The 20,563-nt window shown below is 41.9% G+C and overlaps 1 protein-coding gene across 2 annotated transcripts in view; it reads left to right on the top strand.

The window, feature by feature from the left end:
- Fmn1 (formin 1) overlaps positions 1–20,563 on the top strand; it is a 372,570-nt gene that overhangs the window by 153,903 nt on the left and 198,104 nt on the right. For both annotated transcript variants that reach the window (XM_005364222.3, XM_005364224.2), the window contains one exon: positions 5,659–5,720. In XM_005364222.3, the coding sequence (XP_005364279.1) occupies positions 5,659–5,720 (62 nt within the window). The remainder of the gene's footprint in view (positions 1–5,658; positions 5,721–20,563) is intronic.

Here is a 20,563-nt window from a genome sequence, read left to right as displayed (position 1 = left end):
TTCTTGAATTTTTTCTCTAAAATTGGAATCCCTTTTATAAGGTGCTTATATCTTAAAGTGCTGTGCCAATGTTTTCCTCTTGTACATTAAAAATTTTAGGCCTTTTATTAAAGTGTTTCATTCAGTTAAGAATTGATTTCTGTATGTGTGTGTTTGTGTGTGTGTGTGTGCACTTGTGTGTGCTTGCACATGTAGAAATATTTATAGAGATCCAGCTTTATCCTTCTATGTATGGACATCCAGTTTTCTCTGTATCATTTGGTGAAGAAGCTGTATTTTTTTAAAAGTATGTTTGACATCATGGTCAAAAGTTAGATGACTATATGTGTGTGAGTTTGTTTTAGGGTCTTTTCTTCTGTTCCATTATTCTACATGACAATTTTGTTTATCCAAGACAATGTTCTGCATTTTGGTACTATAGCTGTGTTGTTAATTTAAGATGAGACATTGTAGTATCCCCAGCATTTGTCTTTGTGCTAAAAATTGCTTTGACAATTGAAGATCTTTTGTACCTCAGTGTTCATTTTTTGTAGTCCTATTTCTAGGTCTATGAAAAATAAAATTTAAATTAAAAAAAAACATTAAATGCCATATTCTGCAGTCTTTGAAAGATATGAAGAATGTCTATCTAACTGAAATATATCTCTATATATCTACAAAATCTAACTAACATGACTACAATCTTGACTATTATTGATGATTATCCATTAATAACCTATATTTCCTAATTATACATTACATTTTAAATGAACTTCACAATCACAATACCTTAGTCAATATTAGAAATACATATACATATAACAAAATTGACCTTAAAATCCATATCTACTGAGGCAATGCCTCCATGAGATCCAGCTGTAAGGCATTTTCTCATTAGTGATCAATGAGGGAGGTCCCAGTCCATGGTGGATGGGGCCATCTCTGGGATGGTGTTCTTGGGTTCTATGAGAAGGTAGGCTGAGCAAGCCAGAGAAAGCAAGTCAGTTAAGAGCTCCCATCCATGCCATCTGCATCAGCTCCTTCCTCTAGGATCCAACTCTGCTTGAGTTCCTGCTCCGACTTCCTCCAGTGATGGAAGTGGAAGACATATAAACCCTTTCCTCTTCAACCTACTTTTTGGTCATGGTGTTTTATCATAGTAATAGAAACCCTAACTAAGGCAGTATGTGAGGTAAGTAAATCAGGTTTAACAACAAACTGTAGCTAGTGGACTGGAAATCTGGAGAAAATGGACGGAACCTTACCTCAATTTTTAATATTATTAGACATTAGACCTTACACTGTTCACTTGAACCCCCCTTTTCTTCAAACCTTGGGGTTAAAAACGGATAAGATATCATTTAAAAGATAGACTTTTAAAATTTTGTTGTATACATGGGTTTTTTCCCTCCTGTGTGCATATTTGTACTACATGTATGTCTGGCGCCTGGAGAGGCCTGATTAGGGCATGGGATTCTCTGGAACTGGAGTTACAGATGGTTGCGAACCACCATATGGGTACTGAAAATCTAACCTGGATCCTCTGGAAGAGCAGCTAGTGCTCTTGATTGCTGAGCCATGGCATAATATCTCTCTTAACAACTTATGGAAAAATTTCAGCTCTTTGCGTGTGTCTAGTGCTTGGACAAAGCTAGCAACCTTAAAGATTCCGAGTTTTGTATGTCCTTCATGTTTATCCAGCCAAAGGGACAAGAGCTATAGCAAGTAAACAGTCCCCAGGTTAATGGTATCAGTTCTCTGGGGCTGAAAGTTGTCATTGGCATTTATTGGTTGTGACTTTGGGGAAGTTGTTCAACCTGAACATCTAAGTTTCTCCTCTGCCACATGGGCTTTGATATGATAGGGTCTTCTTGGAAGTCTGCAGTGTGTGCTCAGATCTGTTCCAGAAGCCAACACTCTCAAAGAATGAGGCTTGACTCATATCTACTCAGTAAAGGCGTGGGGTCAGCTGTAGACCACAGCCTTGGTGGACCTGTGCCTTCAGTGTTACTCAAGTGTTTTCTGATTCTGCCCTTGGCAAGTTAGAGACACAATCCAGATGCTTTGTAGAAAAGATGTCTTGTTACTGCGAACAGGTCAGGAAACCACCAAGTGAAGTCACGAGTTCTATTAAGTGCTTGGAGCTTTTGTGGAAGAAAGTTCTCATAAATGTTTTTCAAGGAGATTTTGTGTTTTCTGTCTTTCATATAAGATGTTCTAAAAAAAAACAGAACAAAAAAAACGGTATCTTGGGCTTCTTCTTTTGGTACAAAATATAAAATATTTTTATTAATGTCTTAGCTTTCATTGAGGGTCTGGTGACAGCATAGGGATTTGCCACTTTGCCACTTTCAAGTCCTGAGATTCAAAATCTGTTCATCTGTCCCATGTGAACGAAATACAGGGTTAGGTTCTCTACTTAACTAATGCCAATGTCCTTGGTCTTGTACTTGACATCTCTGCCTTACTTTCAAATCAAAAACTGCAGCACAAAGCGTTGCTTCCCATAATGCACGTGGGAAACCAGCCTAGCTTTGATTCAGGGCTATCTGGGAACCTTTACTTAACCTTTTTTTTAAATTATATTTAATATTTTAAAGAAAAGCCTCTTCACTGGCACAAAGAACTCCAATTAAACCAGATTAAGCCAAATCAAATGCCCAAGTTTAATAGACGGCAAACTCCTGGGTGGCTGGGAGGGGAAAGACAGGGGGAGCATACATGCAAACCCAAAACCATGTGTTCTTGTTCTGGAGTGACCCTAAATACCCTGTGGAAGGGGTCAGCGCTTAGCAGGCTGGGAGTTGGAGTTCAGACCATCATTTCAGACTCTTTGAGTGTGACAAGGAGCTGAGGTGATATTTATGACCAACATTTTAGGCTCTCTTTGGATAAATGGGCGTTGGCTCAAGTCTGGCCACTTCCTGCAGGCATGGGGCGACATGGGAGAGGGGAGAGCTGAGAGTTGGGGCAACCATGTGTGCTAGCCGCCATTTTAACTTCCATCTGTTAAGAAAAGCCTCTCCACCCGGTGCAAAGAACTCCAGTCAAACCAGATTAAGCCAAATCAAATGCACATATTTAATAGACAGCACACTCCCAGGTGGCCAGGAGCATGGCAGGGAAAAGACAGAGGGAGCACACAAGTAAACCCAAACCCGCATGACCCCTGTGGGAGGGGTCAGTGCTTGTCTGGCTGGGAGTTGGAGTCTGGACCAACAAATGTAATACGTATGTGAGTGGGCATGCCTCAGTGCATATGTGGAGGTCAGAAGACACCCTTTTTTTCACTATGTAGGCTCTGGGGATCGAGTTCAGATTGTCAGCCTTGTTGACAAGCACTTATATTCACTGAGCCATCTTGCCAGCCCCATGAGGATCCTGTATATACTGTCCTGTTGGCTTATGAAGTCTTCAAATTAATATCCTATTAGTAAAGGCTGGGCTTCCTTTTATTACTCTTACTGGCATAAGGGTGTGCTTTCCTCCCTCCTGTAACGATGGTAGGAAAATGCTTAGCCAAAACATTTGCTTAAGGAGGAGACAGATGAGGCTTTGCTGGATATTAGTTTTGCAGTGGTCTCTTTTGTCAGTGTGTTAGTAAGTTAATCATAACTCTATATGCCACGCCCTTACTGATACATTTTATAGGAAACGAACAAGTTTACAAGATGTTCGGGGGGAGGTAGATGCTTTCCCAAGAGGCATTACACCTTCTCAAGAAGGTTGAATTAACTGATTTCTTTTGACTGCTTCATAGAAGATTGGGATGACCGGGGCTCATATTTATTGTCATGTAGGTTGGAACTCTACATCAAAGTCCATTAGAAAAGCATTTGACAAATTTAAGAGATGATACAAAGCCATTGTGTGTGCCTGGAATATAATGGGCAAGTAGAAGGAATAATATGAGGTGAAAGGAAACAGATCATGAGAAAGAAGCCTTTAAGCTGAAAGTCCTTGATGTGTGTGTGTGTGTGTGTGTGTGTGTGTGTGTGAGAGAGAGAGAGAGAGAGAGAGAGAGAGAGAGAGAGAGAGAGAATGTGTATATATGTGTCTGTGTCTTTCTATGTGTTCTGTGTGTGAATGTGTGTGTGTCTCTGTGTGTGTGTGTGTTTGTACCTGTGTGCCCATGTGTATAGGTGCGCTTGCCCATACTTGTGTGGTAGGGGTGGAGGCACAAGAGTTTGATATCTGGTATTTCTTCAATTAATCTCAATCACATTTTGAGGGATAGGGCATGTCATTGAACCTAGACTTTTCTATTTCAGCCAGGCTGTCTGGCTAGCGAGCCCCTGACCTCTACCTGTCTCCTTCCTCTGGCCCAGCTCTTCGGCTGCAGATGCATCTGCCGTATCTGGCTTTTATTTTCAGTGTTGGGTGTCTGAACTCAACTTCCATCCTTGTGCAGAAAGCACTTTAGCCATGGAGCCACCTCCCCAGCCTTTACAGGTCTTCATTCCAAGTTCCATGGAAAGCCAGGGATGGCATACACTCTGGTCCATGTCTTTAGTAGAGTGTTCATACTGTTGTGAGGAGACTCAGTGTTTACGTTGGGAAGAGAGGAACAAGGCACCCTCTGGGAAGGAGGTGTAGGGTACTGGAAAGATGGTGGTGGTCCTGATTATAGCAGTGCTTGTTGGGGATAGCAACAGGTGGTGTGCTCTTTGGTGTGGTTTAGATAGAGAACCCACAGAATTGCCATTGGAGCAGAGTCCCCACAGGGATGCAGTGTGGTTACTCATAGCCCTTAACAGCTGAGCTCTTCTCCAGGTGGGGCTTACTACAGACTTTCCTCACCCGCTTTTGACTTGGAACCCCAGCTTAGAGGAATAGTCTGTCTCTTGCAGTACAGACTTGCGACAGTGAACACATTTTAAAGAGCTAGTGTGTCCCACAGAAGTCTGTGGCCACATCATTTGGCTCTGTAGATCTCTCCAGCATGAACTGTAGTTCTGTGGTTCTGTGCCCCTTAGCTGTTCTCCTGAAAGTAGAGCTGTCTCCTGCACTTCTAGCTCAGCTAGTGGGATGGTAGCTTTAATATCTGGCTGCAGCTCCCGTGTACGCTGGGTCATATTTCTGGGAGACATGTCATATTCAGATAAAAAGCAAAGTATTAATTAATTTTTGTCCCTGTTTCGGCCTCAGTTCTCCAAAGAATCGCTCCTTCAATTGACAGTCTTCTTGGTTGATTAAGAGACTACAAACAGCCTTTATTCATTCGTGTCTTTTTCTTCTCTCTTTCTCTCTTTTCTTTTTTAAACAGTTAAAAATAGAGTTCTGTGATCTCAGATAGAAAGTCTCTTTTTATAACCTCCCTCAGCAATCTGTGTTGTTCTCTGGGGGGCATGAACTCTCAGCTCCTTGAAGACAAACACCTGACCCGTTCTTTCTCTAGCACTCGTTCACATGCCTCTTCTCTTTTTAACCCTACCCTGGCTACTTAATTTGGCACTTTCCATGATCCAGCTGTATTGAAAGGAAGGAATCCCCTTTCACCCCAATCCTGGCCATCTGGACACGAGGTCTAACAGCTCTTTTTCCTGTCCACACGTGATGGGACATTTTTTCTTTGGCTGTTGGGAAGGTGGCTGCCGGCAGGGATTCAGGTGATGCGCCCTTGAAGTTTCTGACTCATTTCGTGCTCTTTTGTAACTGGCTTCTCTTGTGATCTTCCAGAATACCAGTCTGCTATCTTACATCTGAAGAGGGAGCACAAAGAAGAAATCGAAAACCTGCAGGTATATTTCTTTGATTCTACCCATCTGGCCTTCTGATGGTTATTTTTCTCATGTGCTGAAGTAAGTATTCCTCTTGTGCGGGGAGTATTTAACTCGATAGCAGCTGCATTAAGTGAAGTAAACGTTTTTCTTAGTGGGGAGCATCTAACTAGGTTTCTTCTGCAGCTCCCAGCTGCCAGTGGCCACCAACCTTATTCTGGGGTGAAAGCCTTGGATACAGTACTTAATAAACCCTGTTTTCTAACATTGGAAAAAAATCACCATAAATGTCTTGGGCTTTGGCCTGAAGAGTGATTCTGTGTTTTTAAATCAGGAAAGACAAGAGTATTGATATTTTTACTGTTCAGGGCAAGTATTTTTTAAAAAACTGGATGGTGCTATACACCCTGTAATTCATTTCTGTTCCACTCAGCCCTCTGTGTGCCTCTTAGCTCCTCCCTGGGGTATGATATCATGCAGAGGAAGAGTGTGCTGAGTCATTCTGTGTCCTCAGGGCGTGCAGGAAGGTGCCAGCAGGTCCTCCTCTGTTTGCCATAGCATCATTGTCAGTCTCTAGATGTGGTGTTGGCTTACAGGGCATATGGCAGGAAGTTTAGAGTCTTAGTTTAAAGCTGCTGGATGGTGAATCATATCTTGAGTCTAGGTTAGGAGTGGGTGGGGTAAGTCACATGTATTGTCAAGAATAGTGGCCTTTTAAAAATGAAACTCCTGTTCCCTTAACATGAACTCATTATTTGCCACTTTAGTCAGTTTGTGGCTAAAATATTCTGCTTTTTAAATTTTATTGACAAATAGAGATTCTAATTTATAGCACATGGCTTGTTTGGAGACAGTATGCATTCTGGAGTGGCTACACTGAGTTTAATTATAAAAATGCTACTTCAATGAATTTATCGATCAGATATTCTTCCTCTTCATTTTATTTTTGTTGACAAATAGGAGTTGGATATGATTTATGGTGTGCAACATGTTTTAGAATATCATACTTTGTAGCAGACTGGGCATTAATAAAAGCATTATGCCGTATACTTAACTGAGTTTTAATAAGTAGACTCCAGGCCATTAGCAGTGTGTTTAGGTATGTAATACTTGCTACTAGCATGGCCACTACAATGAATCACTTCAATTCCCTTTTTCTATCTTACTGAAATTTTGTGTCCTTTGATCAACCTCTCCTAATTATTTCCCTACCTATCATCCCCCATCCTTGGAGCCATAATTTTGTTTTTGTGAATTCAACTTTCTTAAATCAAACATATAAGGAGATTACATAGTATTTATATATCTGTGCCCAGTTTATGTTTTTTAGCATCTTTCAGGTTCATCCATATTACTAAAAATGACAGATTTCCTTTTTTAAGGCTGAATAATATTCCATCGTATAGATGCATAGTCCACATTTTTTACCCTTACATTCTTTTACACACACCCAGATTGATTCTCTATCTTGCCTTTTGTGATCCATGTTGTAGCTAGCATAGGACACAGCTACAGCTTCCTTTTGGAACATACATAGTAATGGAGCTATTCATTCATAGGGTGGTTCATTTTTAATAACTCTACTAGTTTACATTCCCATGGAAGGAATTAATGGCTCTCTGGTCACCATGCCCTTGCCAGTACTTGTTATTCTCATCTATTTTGGTAGTAGCCATTAGGACAAGTGGGAAGCAATATCCTATTTTAATTTGCGTTTCCATGATAGTGATGCTGAACAAATTTCCATATACTTGATGGCCATTTTATGTATACTTTTCGGAAATCGCTACTCCTTCCTTGCTCCTTTTAAAATCAGCTTGTTTTCCTGTATGATGTCATCTGCATTCCTTGTATATTTTGTTTATTAACTGCTTATTAGATTCGCATAAGTTCCTCCTTTCAGTTTTCTGTAGTATGTTTTCAAATACAGTTGAAGGGTTAGTAAGGTAGCTGAGTGGCCACCAAATAGCCACCTGGTTCAATCCCCAGGGCCCACATGGTAAAAAGAGAAAAGTGACTCATATATGTTGTCCTCTGCTCTTCACATGGATGCCATAGCATGAGTACATGTGTGTATGTTCGTGTGTACATCCACCCACCCACACCCACACTCACATGAAACAGTAAATAAATAAATAAATAAATAAATGTGAAGAAAGCAAGTCATTCAAAAGAGAAGGTGAGACACTATTTTTGATTATATAAGAACTCATTGCGGATAGCCAAATACATAAGTAGCCATTGTACAGATTCATGTCACACCCATTCACACTGATACACATGGTTTGGTAGAGGGAATAAGTTAATTTAACAATGAAACTAAGTGGAAAAGTGCATCTCACTCCAGGGTCAAAGGACAGATGGAGGCTGTCATTTCCTTGGGTGTGAAATGACTTCACTTCCTTTTCTGTGAGGGGGAATGAAAAGGGTTCTGAGCTGTCCAAGAGGATTTGAAGTTGACAGTGGATATTTAAAGCATGATTAGGAGACAAGTAGGTACAGAAGTGATTCCACAGACAGGTTTATTAACAGTGAAGTTAATAAGTCAGAGTCATTAGTTTCCCCACTTATAAATCAGCACTGTGAGGAGCCAACTAAATAATACTCACACTAGAGGGAAATGCTTAGCTTTTGAGTTATTACTCAAGTGGGTACTGAGATAAGCATATTACAAGTATATTATGCTGAGAAAATCCTTTGATCCTACCTCTCAAATGAAGAAAGGCTTGGTATGTTAGTCAGCATGCCAATGCTATAGCAAACACTCAACATAATAGAGCCAAAGCAGAGAAAGGTTTATTTTGCCTCATGGTTTCAGTCCATGGTCATTTGCCCCTGTTCCCTTTGACTTGTGGTGGGTGTGCATGGCAGAAAAGGCCTGTTAACTTCACTGAGTGTGTGAAACAGAGAGACAGGAAGGGCCCAGGATCCTACTGTTTCTTTTAAAGGCATAGCCCCTAGTGTTCTCACTTTCTCCCACTAGGTTCTTCTTCCTGAAGGTCCTGTCAGATACCTGTTTCCTATAGGCTGGGGACCAATTTTATAACATATGGGCTTTGAGGAAACACTGAACATCCAAAGTAACAACTAGAGATGGGAAAGCAAAGAGTAAATGACAGGGAAGAAATGTCCAAGAAGCTGGATGTAATGGTCTGTCCTGTCCCTTTAAGAGTAAGCCCTGCCTACTCTCTCCACAGTCCACCAAGGCAAGCTGATCTTTTGCTTTTAGGATCTTCCTTCTGCTTCTGCATCATGGCACCAATGTTGTGGTTTAAATAAAATGGTGCTGTTCCCCAAGTGGCTGCAGTGAACAGTGGATCCCAAGACTATGGCGGGCCACAAAGGCAGCCAGTCCCAGGCAGGGAGCCCCCGAGTGGCCATTAGCCATGAGCATGAGTGCCAGCAAGTCCCAGGCAGGGAGCCGCATGGTGGCTGAGAGACCAATGCACACCATGCAGAGTGAGGTTAGATATTTATTTAGTGGTTATGGAAGGGAAGGAGAAAGAGAGGGAAAGGAGAAGGGGAAAGAAACAGAGGGGGGAGAGGAGAGAAGTCAGAGGAGATGAAAAAGGAAGGAGCTCAGACTGGAAACAGAACGAAGAGCTGCCTCCCTCGGAGGTGGATGGTGGGATGGAGTGGGCAGTGTTTGTCTCTTAAAGGGACAGGACAGACCATTACACTAATTCCTGTTTAAGATATGGGTTAGATTAGGATATGATTATCATTACTAGATATTAAGAGATTTCCATAATTATACTTTAGAGATTTTGGAGTTAATATTTTAAATCATCATCTGTTCTTTTGATGCTATTGGTGAAGTTAATATTTTTTATGTCCCAAATATATTGTTTATGCAAGTTGCAGAAACCCTGTGGCATTCTACTGGTATGTGGGCATCAGGCCCAGTTTCTATAGTTAAATATTTCTTGAAACATGTTATAGTCCCAGGCAGACAGCCAGTGGTCTGTGGTCTGCCCCCAAGAAACATTTTGTTTCAAATATAGTACTTTAAAGATTTGAAATAGGAATACACATTTTAAATGTAGTGGGTTGTGTGTAAGAAATAGAGTTCTAGCATTTTGTTTAAATACATTAGAAAATTTGGCATTCGTGTTGCTCCATGTAGCTTCAAACTGCTCAACATGGTAGCTGGTGTCCACTTCACATGTACTTTTCTGTCCATCACTGTCTGCCCTGTGTGGTTCACCTACTTGACTCCTGTGTGCTTTAACTAGCCCCTGTTTCTGAATGATAGTGTAGACACAATGAGATGAATAGTTTGGCAACAGCAGCAACCAGTAGATGCTACTTGTAACATACAGACCAAACCCCAGCATGGCTATATTTGTGGATTCTCTCTGAATATCACCCCTACCTATGGCATCCTTCCACTGGACCGATGGAAGGCAATGGCCAGGAAGACCAGTGCTTTGATGCTCATGTCTTTATGTATGATGCCCCAGCAGCCTTCGGTTACACTTTCTTTTTCACTTTCTTTTTCATCAACAGGGCATGGAGAAGTCAGGTGTTTCAGGACTTCTTAAGCCTGTCTTTCTGTGCTGGTTTGGATCAGTTGGCCACTTCTCCCTCCAGCAATGGAAACTATGTAGAATGCTCTGTTGGGAGATCAGCCTTTGCAGCTGGTCACATGAAGGCCAATGGGTGAAGGAGCACTGAGCTTTTAGCCTCATTCGCTATCTCCTGGCAGTCATTGAGTAGCATGAGAACCAGGTTTGGTTCTCAGACTAACTTTTCCAATGTGGAGTCTTACACACATAAAGTTTTTTATTGATGTCTTGAATGAATCAGATATTGCTGCCTTGTGCTTATTCACTACTGTGCAAATGCAAACATTTGACTGACATTTCAAATGACCAGGGAAGGAAGTTGTGACAGCTCAGATATTTTCCATAATGTCATTATTTTAAATAATTTACAATTTTATCATAGGAAAGTTCTTTCTTATATCCCCCTCCTCAATATGTGTTTCTTTTAGTATATCCCATCTTCACGATACTCATTTTTGTCTAGTTCAAGTTTTTATAATCTTATGATTTTGGTTTTCTTTAGGGAGAGACAGAACATTCCCTTTGGGATTTCCTTAGAGCTTCTTGCCTGAGAAGCTTCTGTGTAGGGTTTGAAGGAAGCATTGCTTAGCAAGTTCACAATCACTGAGTAGAAACAGTTCAGACCTCTTCAGGCCATTGATACAACTCATTATCTTCCAGTACAATAGTTATTTCTTTGAGGTGCTTAGGAGCTAGGATTTGAAAATCACCATTGCAAACTCTTTCATAGCTGATCTATGTCTTATCACTGCTTAAGGACCAGGAGAGGTGTTAGTTTGCATTAGATTGGTAGTGTAGGAGAACTTGGTTCTCTTTGGCGTCAGTTTCCTGCGCAATGACCATAAGAAATAGATAACTTCTCTGAGACTTAGTTTGCTCGGTCTCAGCAACTGTACGTTATTGATCGTGTTATTGGTACAGCTAATATCACCACTCCTCTTAAGGGATGTTGAGCAGGACACACCCTGATGGTGCTGGTTCTATAACGCAGCTGCTTCTTGTCCATCTTCCTTGGGTTCAGTCTCTTAATAATAGACAAATTGAGCTTAGAGCGCTTTTTGAGTTTTCTTGTCGTCGCTACGAGTATTTCTTTGGTACTTTTCACTCTCTCTTTGAGTGTACCTTAACCATGCTTCCAGTCCGTTCCCATTCCCTAGAGCCCAATCCCAGGATGGTCTGAACTGTAGCTTCTTCACTTTCTGTACTCATGGCCTCAGTTCATCCTAGAATATTTTCATGCAGTCCTGTTGTTCTAAGTTACTTTCCTGTTGCTGCAATAACATCCATGACCAAAGCAACTTGGCCGGGTGGGGTCGGTAGGAGGGGCTGAGGGCCAGGACACGTTTTATTTGGCTTGTACTCTCAGGTCACAGTCCCTCACAGAAAGGAAGTCAGGACAAGAACTCAAGCTGGAGCTGAAGTGGAAACAGTAGAGGAATGTTGATTTCTTGTTTTCTCCCTCACTCTTTCTTATAAAGTCCACGCTCACCTGCCTAGGGATGGTGCTGCCCACAGTGGGCTAGACCTTTCTGTGTCAATTAACAAGCAACACAATGCTCCCTAGACATGCCCAAAGGCCAACCTAATTCTTCAATTGAGGTTTCCTTTTTCCAGGTGACTCTAGGTTGTATCAAGTTGACAATAAAAAATTAAGGCGAATACATGAGGATTTAGGGATATATAAAATGAGATTTATATGTTTAATTTTAAATTAAATTTTGGCTGAATATTTGATTCTGAAGTATGTAGAACATCTTCAATTTTTAGGTTTTATTGGTAGTTAGGTTATTGATTATAATAAGCAATGCTGAGATTACCACATTGCGTAAATACAAAATGGAAAAAGTATATTTAGGGCCATTTCAGAAGTTATTGGAAGTTCTGTTCTAATCCCAAGCCAAAATTCATTTGATTTTTTTTATGAAACTTAATTCAGGAACTTAAACATTAAAGCTAGCCATTATAACACTGACCAGTCAAAAGAGAATTAATTTTAGATATCATGTGCTAAGAAATGATGAGAGGAAAATATTAAAGATGTGTTTCCTATACTAGGTCATGGCTTCTATAAGAGTGGGAAGCTACTGGTGCAGTAAAAACAGTATGGTTCATAACGTGTCATTGTTTTCCCTGAGCTGACTACCTCTGGGCACATTCACGGGGATTACGCGACATGATGACAAATGCAATGGGAAGTGAGCATGTGTATGTTTTCCAAACGGGGCTGACAGAGTGACCTGTTTTAATTAACTTTTGGTCATTGCACATTCAGAAACCTCTTAACTGGTGTCAATATTCTCGTTACTCTCACATGCATTTTAACAAGCCGTGAAGCTGGTTCTATAGAACAGTAGCTCTCTGAAATACTCTGCCAGAAAGGTTTGTGGTTTCTAGTCAGTTCAGTCTGAGAAATAGCTACTTGCTCGTTTGGTGCAGGTTTGCCGTGTTGGAGAAGAGCTACAGAAATCTGAATCCCATGAGAAACTTTCTCTTTTGATCTCCATGTTGTGTTGTCATATAATTTATTATCTCCATGCAGAAGTTGCTTTCTGAATTCCACTCAAGTTTTTTTAGAGGATTTCTCTCACATTTCTGCTGCAAGACTCTGGCCTCTTGTCCGCTTACTCAAGGCATCTCGGGGGCAGATGATTTTTGTTTTCCTCTCTGTCTAATACAGAGCTGACCCAACTATCTCTGTTGCTGTGATAAACTGCCCTGTCCAAAAGCAATTTCGAGAAGGAAACCTTTTTTTTTTCTTTTTCTTTTTCTTTTTTTCTTCTTACATTGTTAGGTCAAAGTCCATGTCCAATGAAAGTCAGAACAGAAACTCAATCAGTAACTAGAAACAAATCACTGAGGAACCTTCTTATTTTCTCTCTCTTAAGCTCATGCCTAGATAGCTTCCTTATTACTCGGGGAATGGTTCCACCCACTGTGGGTTATACCCTCCCATATCAGTGAGCAATCAAACAGGCCTGCCCACAGGCCACTCCGATCTGTTCTTTCCCTCATTTGAGACTTCTTTTTTGGAGACTGTAGGGCAGCAGTTCTCAACCTGTGGGCGGTGAGATATCCTGCATATCAGATATTTACATTGTCATCCATAACAGCAGCAGAACTACAGTCATGAAGTAGCAGCTGCAATGGAATAATTTTATGGTTGGGGGTCACCACAGCATGAGGAACTATATTAAAGGGTTGCAGCAGTATAAAGTTGAGACCCACTGCTCTAGGGTGCATCGGGTTGACATTTGAAGCTTTCTAAGTACCCTAAAAGAGTTCTTGGTCCACAGGTTACGTACAAATATTTCCTATAATTTATGCATGGAAATAAATGTACCCAACTTTAGTCAAGTCCCTGTCATGTGTCCAACATAAAACCTGTAAAGGTTGTGACTTGTCAGGAGTTCTAAACTAGTAAATAAAGACCCTGAGTTGAATCCAGCAAGGTAGGGCTGATTTGAAAGCGTCCCTCATTCCACTAAGCAATATAGCATTAATTCAAAGAACATTAGACTTCTGTATTCTGGTCCATTAGTCACTGTGAATATCACGAACTTGAAGAAACACTTTGGGCTTATCTTCCCAACATCTCAAATGAAGAATCAGACCACATGATCCCTAGGAGAATCTTTGAATGCCAACTTTAGAAATGTTTGATGTATCCATCACATCCCAGTATGGGGTTGTCTAATTCAGAACCTCTAAATCCCTACCTGCCCTGTCCCTTTAAAAGAAGCAAAAGCCTTTTAGCCCCCTTCTAGATGTTGTTTTTGTTAGCCCGTGAACCACTCTCAGTGGCCTGTGGCAAGATGTGTGATGGGGTTCCAGCCTTACCCTAAGCGGAGTCTCATCAGGTACGCCAATCGCAGAAAGAAGCAGCGCCTAAAACAGTCAGGAAAACATCTTTGAGAGGCCCGGTTTTCTCCTCAGCGTCAGGAGGGAGTGTGGATGTGGGGCGGAAAGACTTCTTTGGACCTCGATTGCTTCCGTTTTCAAGGTGAAAGAGTAAAAGTAAAAACCATTGCCTTCGCTGCCAGCAGGGAGCTGGATAGTTTAGCAGTCACGTGTAGGGCCAGCACTTTATGCAGTTTGGAACAGTCCAAGGAATGACAGGCTGTTTGGTCTGCTCTGAGCTGCTATTCTTTGGGTTGTGGGATACAAGGAAATGGACCCGCCAGTACTTGACCTTCCCTTTACGGGAAGCTTTTTTTTTTTTTTTTTTTGGTTGGCTCCATTCATCACGTGCTCCGCTCCGTTCCTAAGTGAGGAGAAGCATCACTGAGAACTGGCCTCTGGCAGGCTCCGCTCATTGCACAATGCAGTCACATTTATGGTCACTCCCACAAGCAAAAACGGTCCAGGGAGAGCTGCCAAATGGAAAATTAACTTAGGTTGTACCTTGTCCCCCAGAGAACTGAATTACCATTCATGGTGGCCTCCATGAAGAGAAACTTGTGGGCGTTCTTACTTTTCCATTCCTGGCCCTCTTCCTTGGTCCCTTCTAATGGTTTTCACCTTGCTGTTGGAACAAACTGAGTGCACACTACGCGTGAGCTGATACAACTCAGCTCACAAAAATGTTAATCCGAGACCTATTCATTTGTATATTTGTCTTAATCAACACGGTTCATTTAAATCATAATTTCCGTGAGGTCAAGGGAGCCATTTGGACATTACACAAAACTGCCACAAATGTGAAACATGACATTTTGTAAAACTTTCCTGGTATTCCCCCAAGTGTTCATATCAGCGTAACTAAGATGCCAATAAAGGAAGAAAGAGAATCCCTTAGGGACTAGTTTAATCCATCTTTCCATAGTGCACTATGTAAACTGTTATGAGTAGAGTGGAATTAAATCCTATGCATTTGCTGGTCTGCCGATGTTGAGAACAAGACCCTTAGGCTCCTTAGAACCCCGTGGGTGGACCTGGAGTTGAGTTCTGATGCAGGCTGTGAAGTAGGCAGTCCCTGGCACATCTTACATTCAGGGAACTTCCTACAATTCACATGTTGTCATGTTGTGCCCATGGACAGGAGGGAGGGGCAAGGTAGAATGAAGACTATGTTCCTTAGTTCCCCGTAGTACGGAGATTTGTACTAATTTATCGGTGCCCCTTCACGTACCGTCAGTACAAGTCCTCCCTGGATTCCAGGATCATGGGTTGTTATGAAGAAAAGTTTCCTAAAATGTCATTTGATATATACGTCTCTGATTTCCATAAATGGATGAGAATTTCTTATTCTGTCTGTGGAAGCTGGTGTATATGTTGATACTGTTCCATCGATTTTGCTTACATTTTTTTTTATCTGTTATTAACGTACAGAGTAAATAATCTTAACTGACAAATGTGGTTTTCTGTTTGATAGGGACTGTTTTTATTTTGGAAGCAATCCCTAGACTCACCACTGGAGGTCAGGTTGGCCCTTTTTCTCTTAGAACCAACCAAGGAGGCTTTCTTCTGATGCTTGCAGTCTCTCTCATTTTATACCAAGACGTTTTGCTTTAAACAAATTGAATTTTAAAAAATAATCCAACTTAGATTATTTCATAGAGAAACATACTCATAAAATGTGTGTGTTTATACACAGAGATAAGGCTAAAATCTCCTTACAAAAGTATATCACTTCTTTCTCATCTGTCTTTGTGTATTCATCCACACATCCATTGTGTGACAAAAGACAAAAGGCTGTCTAAAAATGGCTTAAGATCTTTACTGCCTAACATCTAAAAGTCAAAAAGGAAGTTAGAGCTATCTCTATCATTTGTTCTTTCTTTCAGTGCATAGTAATGAAGTGCCTAGTGGTGGTTGGCACTTTGCAGATGCTAGAGGAACCAGAACAGACTCCCATGCATTGGGATGGGGAGAGGAGAGGAAGGAAGGGGAAAGAGGGAGAAAGAGGAAGTGAGGGAGAGAGGGGAAAGAGAGGAAAGGAGGGCGAGAGAGGATAAGAATATGAGATGATATCTTTCATGGAATGTTGCATGCTGGGTTTTAGAGCAGTGATCTGTGAGGACAAGGACAGAAACTATTAGGAAGGGACATTGTAAGAAGAGCGTAAGGTGCGAAAAGCCGGGCTTTTCAAAAGGACCACAGAGAGCTTCGTCACTAGAGCATCGTGAGTGGCAAACAGGACTGCGACTGAAAAGGAAGCTTTGCAGCAGAACTTTTCAGCCTTTATGTGCTGTGCCTCAGAAGGAGACAGGTCATTCTACCAGGGCTCAGGTTCTGTGTTTACATGTATGTGGAAGGAAGAGGGGCCTGTGAAACAGAGCTTCCTGCATATGAGGCCCTACAGTATAACTCTAAGGTAATGCTGGAGTGAGACACACATTGGCCTGCCGGTTTGCGATCCTGCCCATCTATCTAGGCCACAGCACAGGAAGGCATGAGGCCTTGCAGGGCTTTTGTCAAGTCCTCTAGTTTTGCCCTCAGAATGTGATGAGATCCACTGGCTGGTAGTATGTGGAGGCTGAAACGGGCGCACGTTTCCCAAGGCCCTGCTTGCTGTTGAAGAGGTGGATTTTAGGAAATAGAAGGGCATCTGGGAAGGGTCATGGTCATTCAGGACAGAGATATTGGTGCCTTCAAGGTGCAGGGATAAGTGAAAGAGCTACGCTGTCTGGCCACGAGCACTTGCATTGTATCTGTGCCAGTATTGGCCTCTGCTGAACCCTGAACTTTCGAAGCTCTTTCCATTGCTTCTCTTTTAATCAGTGGTTCTCAATCTGAGGTCATGACCCCTTTAGGGGGTCAAATGTCAGATATTCTGCATATCAGATATTTACATTACAATTCATAATTAGTAAATTATAGTTATGAAGTAGCAATGAAATAATTTTATGATTGGATGTCACTGTAACATGAGGAACTGTATTAAAGAATCACAGCATTAGGAAGGTTGAGGATCACTGCTTTAAATATTTACAGCTTGATGCTGCCTGTGGTGCCCAGGATCTTGTAAGTATACATTAAATACTTCTCAAATGAATTACCAGGGTGGGAAAAGGTGACGATAACATATTGCCATATTTGAGTGACGACTGGGCATCCTTCCATATCTGAACTCGTTATACATACATCACCCAGACAGTTGTGTCCATCAACAGGGGCAGTTCCTTAGAATATCTGTAGGTGGCCATGTCATATAACTGTGTATATGTGTCTGTTTGTGTTCTATCTGCTTTAGAGATATGATAAACAGAATTCAAAGTGTTCATACAGTCTTCAAATTCGACAGAGAAAGTTCAAAAGTTGAACTATAGGAAATGGTTAATATTTGCCCTGTCTTGGTGTATAAATGACATACATGACTTAACTGAATGAGTTCACAGTAGAAGACAAGGACATGAGTATGTGGGGAAGACTCCTTTCTGGATGATTCCTGAGAGAGTGTATCTGGGACAGTCGCAGGGCATCACCTGGAGACTGAAGCGTGTTTTCAACATCACTCTACGTAGATTTGTTGAAACATCTCCTGACTCTAGCGAGGACAGTTTTCCAGCTTTCAGGAAAATCCACCAAATAGAAAATTATTGAAAATTTCTTCCTCAGCTCAAATAATTCCTGGCCTAGTGAGTAGGCTAAATGCACCATTAGTTTTTCTAACAGCCCAATCTGATGTTTTATTCCTTAAGACATAACTATTGATTATATTGGTCTTTAGTGCAGGCCTTTCTAAAGTTCTTTGTAGTCTTGTTTGCTCGTAAACCATGATGGCATTTTTGCTGTCTCCTCCTCCTTGCCTTCCTCTTGTTCCTCTTTCTCCTCCTTGTGCGGTGGATCAAATCCGCTTCATAAATTCTTTATAGTAAAAATTGTACTTTTCCAGTTACAGGAATGTGGGGCTGTGGCACAGATACAAATCCTGGAGAATAATTGGAAGACAGGGAATGGAAATAAATCTAATATTTAAGTTATGTTTATCAAATATCTTTTCATAACAAATGTATGATTGAGTAATTCCTTATTTCTCCCATGAATACAAGATTTTTAAATTTAGACACTTAGGATTTGTAAATCTGCCTGCACTTTTTTTTTTCCATCTCAGACTTGTGTTGTTCAGTTGGCTCAGCTGTTAAAGCTAGGCTCCCAGTCAGCCACGCCATCTTTAACCATCTCAGGCAGTGAAAAACTGGTGGTTGTGATGTAGAACACGATTTCCTTTCTGATCATTCTGAGCACATAGAGTAACGCTCTTTCCGATCTTGATGAGTGCCATACGGTTTCGTGGTTTTCCTGTGAAATCGTGATGCTCCGGAGAAGCGGCTCACTTTGGATAGTTTGAATGTCAGAAGCCAATGGAAACTCCTTTCCTCGAGCTGTAAAGCAATGGTGGATGGGGAGAAAACAAGATTGCCTTACAAATCTGGCAAGATCAGCCACACCAATAAAACCAAATCCAATGATGTTTTATGGGTCTGAATTTATGGGAGTGCCCAGGATCAAAGGGCTCGAGGCCCACTGGACTGCAAGGTCCATAGTTCATGGCAAAAACTCATCAAAAAGAACATTTTAGTCGCTTAAACTTTTCATTTTAATCAGCCACAGTAATAAAAAGAGCCTTTAGGTGTCTAAAAACATTCTGCAAGATCAAGAGGCTGTTTTCCCATTTCTAGAAGCAACTTTCTTATTGGATCCATATAACGCCTGTGGCCTCAGAGTGCCAGGGGGCCATTGCCTCCACACCATTTGCCTTTGTGGGATGGTTCCTTTCGGTTCTTCTAACTGCGCATTATGTGATAATAAATTACGGTACCTGACGGAAGGACCATAAAATTTTCACACCGTTTATCAAGTCCCTTCAGCCATTTAAAGTCGGGTCTCTGACAGCAAGCCAGGGACTGATGTTTAGACAGAAACAAGGACCACTGCCTGTGTCGTGACTAGCACCAGGAAACAGCTCCGCAGAGGAGAAAGGACACAAAGGCTTCAGAGTGAGAAGATGGGGTTGGAGCCCGAGCCGACAGACCCTTCCCACCGTTGTGCCTTTTGATAGTAGCGCTGTCACGTGTCGTTCAGAATGCACAGGTTGGGTTTATAACATTTGCTAATGCTCCAGAGAGGAAGAACGAGCATGTGCTGACGGGTGGACCACGAAAGCAGCCTGTGTGTTACAGTCTCACACCGTTCACCCTGAGCAGGTCAATCAGGGAGCTGGACAGAAGGGTGTAAATTGCTCAGAAAATACTTCCGAGAGTGGAAGATGGTGAAACCAAGGAACTCAGAGGAATTGGGGGGGGGGGGGTGCAGACCTGACAAAATCCTTTTCTATGTATTTGCCTCTCAAGGCACGGGGCTTCCTGAATTTCAGTAATGGATTCGGCCACCCTAGATGTTGAGATTCCTTCCTTCAGTCATACTGTTCCCTTCATCTGAAATCCCTGCTCGCCCTGGAAAAGTTCCCAACACCAAGCACGAGCCACAAGCCCAGGCGCCAGTTTCCTTCTTTTCTGGGTTCTCTGACATGGGTCCTCAGACCGCATTCGGGGTAATTGTCCGGTGCTGCCAATCATCTTGGACCAGTGGCACAGTCCTGCACCCTGCGTACTCACAGCCGGGACCCAGTTCCTTCCCTTCTTCCTTTGGCTATACTTCTGCCCCATCTGTTCAGCTTTACCTCATACTCAACCCCTCCATAGGGGGTTTTTAGTCACTTTGTTACTTAAAGATTAATTTATTTTTGCAACTTTACCTCTCATTGGGGGCTTTCTACACTTTTTGCTTGTGTTTTCACCTGGGTTCCAGCATGACATTTCTGATTTTTTCTGGAAAATCGGAAAAATGTTTCCGGTGTCTCATTCTAAACCATCCAAAGCTGGAATACCTAGAAATAACCTCAAGGTTTAAGGGACTCCACATCATTTAGCGCCCCCTCCTGGTCATAACACACTTCTCAGAGAGGTGTCTTTCCTCAGCTTCCCTGGTCGAATGAAATTTCACCCCTCTCCTGGAAGTCCACACCAAAAACCTCAGATGCATCCTTAACAGCTCTTGCTCCCTCGGTTTCAGCATCTTCGTGGTGGTCAAACAATGTAACTGTAGCTCCCTTGTCCTCTGCCATACATATTCTCCCAACATCCTCTTGCTGTTGTGTGAATTTAGGGTTTTAGCCTAACTTACACACATCCATACTCTTCTCAGATCATTATCCTTCTCTGTAGCCATCTCTAGAGGCTCATGGTTACCTAGTACGTGAAATGTCATGCACTTATTCGGGTATTCAAAACCTTCTGATTCGGGAGGCAGAGGCAGGCGGATCTCTGTGAGTTCGAGACCAGCCTGGTCTACAGA

This window comes from Microtus ochrogaster (assembly GCF_000317375.1).
Source record: "Microtus ochrogaster isolate Prairie Vole_2 chromosome 14 unlocalized genomic scaffold, MicOch1.0 chr14_random_1, whole genome shotgun sequence".
NCBI classification, from domain to species: Eukaryota; Metazoa; Chordata; class Mammalia; order Rodentia; family Cricetidae; genus Microtus; species Microtus ochrogaster.
Note: the sequence above shows the minus strand (reverse complement) of the source record. Positions and strands in the feature narration are given on the sequence as shown.